General features: G+C 34.9%; 1 protein-coding gene across 1 annotated transcript; it reads right to left on the bottom strand.

The window, feature by feature from the left end:
• LOC109829584 (protein LURP-one-related 12-like) lies at positions 1604–3023 on the bottom strand. The gene is made up of 3 exons (XM_020396653.1): positions 2983–3023; positions 2574–2810; positions 1604–2018 (listed from the first exon to the last, which is right to left on the bottom strand). Exons 2-3 carry the CDS (start codon positions 2793–2795, stop codon positions 1635–1637), a joined length of 606 nt encoding a protein of 201 aa, XP_020252242.1. The 5' UTR covers positions 2796–2810; positions 2983–3023; the 3' UTR covers positions 1604–1634.

The raw sequence follows: 4808 nt of genomic DNA, 5'->3' as shown, positions 1-4808 counted from the left end.
GTCGGATCAGGCATGGGCTGCCCAAAAAATTTGGACGCCCACGCCTAAAAAATTTTGCCTATCCCTTTTTTAGCGATGGAAAATCCATCGCTAAAAAAGGCTGTAGCGACGGAAATTTTTCGTCTCTAAAAATCTGTCGGTAAATTTTTAGCGACGAAAAATTTCCATCGCTAAAATCATAATTTCCGTCGGCAAAATTTTTTTGCCTACGAAAATATAGTGACGGAAATTTTCGTCGCTATATGTCATGTTATAGCGATGGAAATTTTCGTCGCTATATTTCCGTAGGCAAAACTCTATTTTCTAGTAGTGATAGAAAGACTCACCAAAGAAACAATAAAACTCACTTTCAAGACCAAGTCAAAGAGAAACTTTAGGTAAAGTTCGGACAGAGTGAGCCACACCCAAATAGTTCACGTGGGCCATGTCACACATGATTTAGGTGAAGGTCGCTAGAATGAACTTTGCCCATGACGTTTATTGGCGAACTTTACCTATGACTGTTCTAAAAGATATTTTTATGTAAACGGTTCACCCTCGTTATCTTCTAAGTTAATGGCTACTAACCCAAATAGTTCACGTGGGCCATGTCACACATGATTTAGGTGAAGGTCGCTAGAATGAACTTTGCCCATGACGTTTATTGGCGAACTTTACCTATGACTGTTCTAAAAGATATTTTTATGTAAACGGTTCACCCTCGTTATCTTCTAAGGCTACTAATTCACATTTAATGGACACACTCTCATAGGCTATAAGAGGAAGAGAGGTTGTACATTTTTGGGCAACATATCTTATCTTATCATCCAAGGATTTTGGAATTGTCATCTTCCTCAATCACCAAAGTGAGAGATTAGAGATTGAACTTCAGTTCCACTTCGAGCAAATTTTCTACAACTAGCAAGCAGACCTTTCTTCTATGATTCAGATCGTCAATGGAGTATAAGAATGATGCTTCATCGGCACACAGAAAAAAAAACCCAGCCTCTAAAAATTTTCTTGTTTCATTTGCAATCTTAAAATTATAATCTTGAGTTAGTTATAATTTTTAAGAATGACGTTTTTATAAATTGTATTTTGTTGCAATGTTTTGATGTATGGAGTTAATATGTATTTGTGGTGGTGAGAGCAGAGGAAGTCATATGTAAAGGAGGTGAACTGGAATAATATATATGTAAAGGAAGTGAATAGGTAGCAACATATCCGTTTGTGCACGTTCAAAAAGTATATGGGCTACTAGTCCCCCTCTACCTTTTATTTGTAGTCCTATTCATGCTAGCATTGTTGAAATAGAAATTTTGTACGAGAATTCTCTTTAAATAGCAAGTCTTATTTATACAGTAACTCTAATTAGAGTGATATTAAGTTTTGAAATCTCTATTTAAAGAGATGAATTGTTACCTGTAGATTAAGTTAGTTAAGAAGCAATATAAGAAAATCTTAGGAGTAGAGCATTGCTCCCTCAGCCAAATTCTGTCTTTGTATTTTTATTGTGCAGTTATAATTCTCGACTACCTTCTCTTTGTTCCATCTGATACCTTGGGTGGATCATAGAAGCTATTAATTAGAGACAATGGTATTTACCATTAATCCAACATCTACACTAAACACATACATACACTTTCCCATTAATTTCAAGAACACATCAAAGTAGCATGAGGCTTCTGGCATATCCGGTCCAATACTACAACAAAAGCCATTATCAGCTCGCAATCAATTCCTGGTCTGATCTCAAGACTAAAAACATCATCACTTAGTATTACTGATTTATTCACTTTTTTTCGAGATGTTTTTGCCACAATTTCTCCTGATTTGCTTCGTATCTTGCAGTTTCTTTTCCAGAAGCAACCTTCCACTTGGAAATCTGGAGTTATGCCGTTTGTCATGAATACCTCAACCTCATCGGTGCTGTGGAGGATTGATTTTCGTTTGATCGAGAAAATATTCGATTTGGATCTTGTTTTGGAGTCTTCTTCTGATTCTTTGAATCCGTTCCATTGGTCATGGATACTTAGGATCTGTTTGAATGAGACGAGTTTAGAGTTGAGTTGTAATGTCAATACACAAAAATCATAGTTTGATTGCAACTATTTGAGTAAACAATAAGTTCCTTTTTCTCTGTAAACTTTTGATGGGGATGGATGAACTAAGAACTGCTTGCATAGAGGTGGATGTTCTCGAAGTGTAGTGACTCAAATGGCTCTATTCAATTAAATTTATTGCTAATCCCCTTTTCTCTCACTAATTTGGATGCTCTTCACTACCAGCTTGACAGTAAAGAGATTACTTTCTTAATTACATATCAATACTTGAGGCCTATGTTTCCATTTTCATCTCTTCCTGTTAACTTTGTTAGATTCACTCGTCATTTCAAGCCATAAACTATGCTTTAATGTTTAAGGTGATCATACATACATTATTATCCTACTTAGACCAACAATGAAGAATTTGTGATCCATCATCTCCACTCTTACGTTATTTCTCTACCCGCTACATGGTAGATACAAAGTACCCTTCATCAGATGTCACATATTAAGTTAACAACACGACTCCTATGATCTCCTGAATCCTACCTGAGGTCGCAAAGACAAAAGAGGCTTTCCACCTCCATCCATAAGGACAAGCTCCTTGTGTTTCCTTGAATAATTATCAAGACGAAAAGCTAGCTTTCCTTTGTCATTGTACACCGAGAATCCATCGGTCCCTTGGAACGCCATGCTCGACTTCTTCCAAACCGTCCAGACTGAGCTCTCTCCATCTCCTGACATGTTCTTTGCAGGATGAATCCTACCCATCCTCTCTAAGTAAATCTACACAAAAAGCAACTTAATTACAAAGAGAAAGAAGTTGAAGGGGAGAGAGAGAGAGAGAGAGAGAGAGAGGATGAGGATTGTCTCCTTAATAGAGAGAATTTGGCTCTAAGAAGAATGTTTTTGATTGATTTAATTATAGGGTTTATTCGTATGTATGGATGGAACTTACGTCGGATTCTTGCTTTATGATGCAACAGGTTGAAGTAGGGTGGTTAGGGAAATGAGAGAGAGTAAGAGAGAGAGAGAGATTGCGGTCATTCTATAGAATAGTACAAGGTTTATTCTTTATGTTGGTAATAAAGTATATCGCATATGTACCTTAATTTATGTTCATGTCTGCCGTCTGTGATTTGTTTTGTTTATTGTTTCGTCCATGCAATTTTAATCAAATGGGCAGAATGATGAAAATAGAGTTTAATATCTTATGTGCGTGAACTCTTTCAAATTGTTGGTCTCTAGAAAATTATTTGGAAGTTTGCTTCGAGGGCATTCACACATTGGGTTTGTTCCCGGATTTTGATCTTATTCGCTTTTAAAAAGTAGCGGAGAGACTACTTTTTAGATTTATCTTAATTGTCTATTATTTAGTACATATTGAGTGTAAATAAGAATTAGTGCGAGTCATGAATATGGTAATTACTAAATTTAAAATGAATTATAATCTTCCATTAACACATGTAACGAATAGTTGTTATAAAAAGTAGTGGTCTCTCCACTACTCTTCCGTAGTCGAGAGAATCCAAAATCATTCATATCATAATTTAAGCTGAAAAAAGTAAACAACCATTATGTTAGAAAATAAAAAGTTCTCTCTTGTGAAGAGTTATCAACTAAAGGGGTATTTTGAAGACTACGGATAGAGTAGGAATAAATGGAAATTTCATTATTATTTCACTCTGTTTCAAACTAAATAGGTCTCACATACTAAATGGTTTCAATAATTATTTCAAAAAACAAATATTGCATTAGGCATCCACTTGTATCTAATTAATTTTTATAGAAACTAAAGTTCCTATATCACAATATTAGTTGTACCTCACGTACCAGACAGTGTTCCATCTTTGACTCTGGCTGAACAAACTCGGAGGAAAATTCTTAAGGACATCCAGAAGCCGTGTAGATACTTGTTGCTGATAAACACGGGGTGTGTGTGTATATATTCCCAAAAATTTTTGATTACAATTATCCATAAATAATTGGATATTCTCAAATATATATTGTTTAAGTTGCTTCCTTCCACATCTAATTAATAGAACACTACAGAAGGTAATAACTATATCCAAGTTCAGGAATGTACAAAAGAAATGGCCAAAAGGGAATTGCTCGCTCAGAGGAAATTAGCTAAAAAGATAATATTCTAGGTGAGGTGGAGATTCCAACAATTTTATATTGACACCGAAAGAGAAAATAGAATAATGACATTGTAGGGTAACCTTTTTCTGTATACTTTCCTTATTGAAATTTTTTATTTCAAGTTTTAAACTTGTAACAACCAATTTTTAGAGGTTTTCTCGGACTTATTCCTTGGTGAGTATGTAGAAATTGTTCGATTGAGAATTAAGGCAAATTTTACTTTCTTTAGATTTGTATTGTGTTTGATAACCATAAAGAAGATGACTCGTTTAGATTGAAGTTCAACTTAGTCGAGTCATAGAGCACGCATGCAAAAGAGCTGGGACGTTGACTCGTTCATACATCTAATCTTGTGATTTTAACTCCCACATTTAAATTCCATGTACTAGGCAGAATGATAATGTTATTCAATGTGAATATTAATACCATCCAATTGTACACCAATGAGCTGCAGTAGAGAGTTTTGCCACTGAATCTACTCACGTTCCATGTCATTTGTGCTTGCCACAGGTTATGCATTATGCTACTAATATCACATACCCGTGCTATGTTTTATTTTATTTTTACTTTTTTTTTGAAGAGAACATGAGTCCAAAAGATGAACACAATGCAAATGCATTATACATAATTTGATTACAAATA

The sequence above is a fragment of the Asparagus officinalis genome, chromosome 2 (genome assembly GCF_001876935.1).
Source record: "Asparagus officinalis chromosome 2, Aspof.V1, whole genome shotgun sequence".
In the NCBI taxonomy this organism is placed as follows: Eukaryota; Viridiplantae; Streptophyta; class Magnoliopsida; order Asparagales; family Asparagaceae; genus Asparagus; species Asparagus officinalis.
Note: the sequence above shows the minus strand (reverse complement) of the source record. Positions and strands in the feature narration are given on the sequence as shown.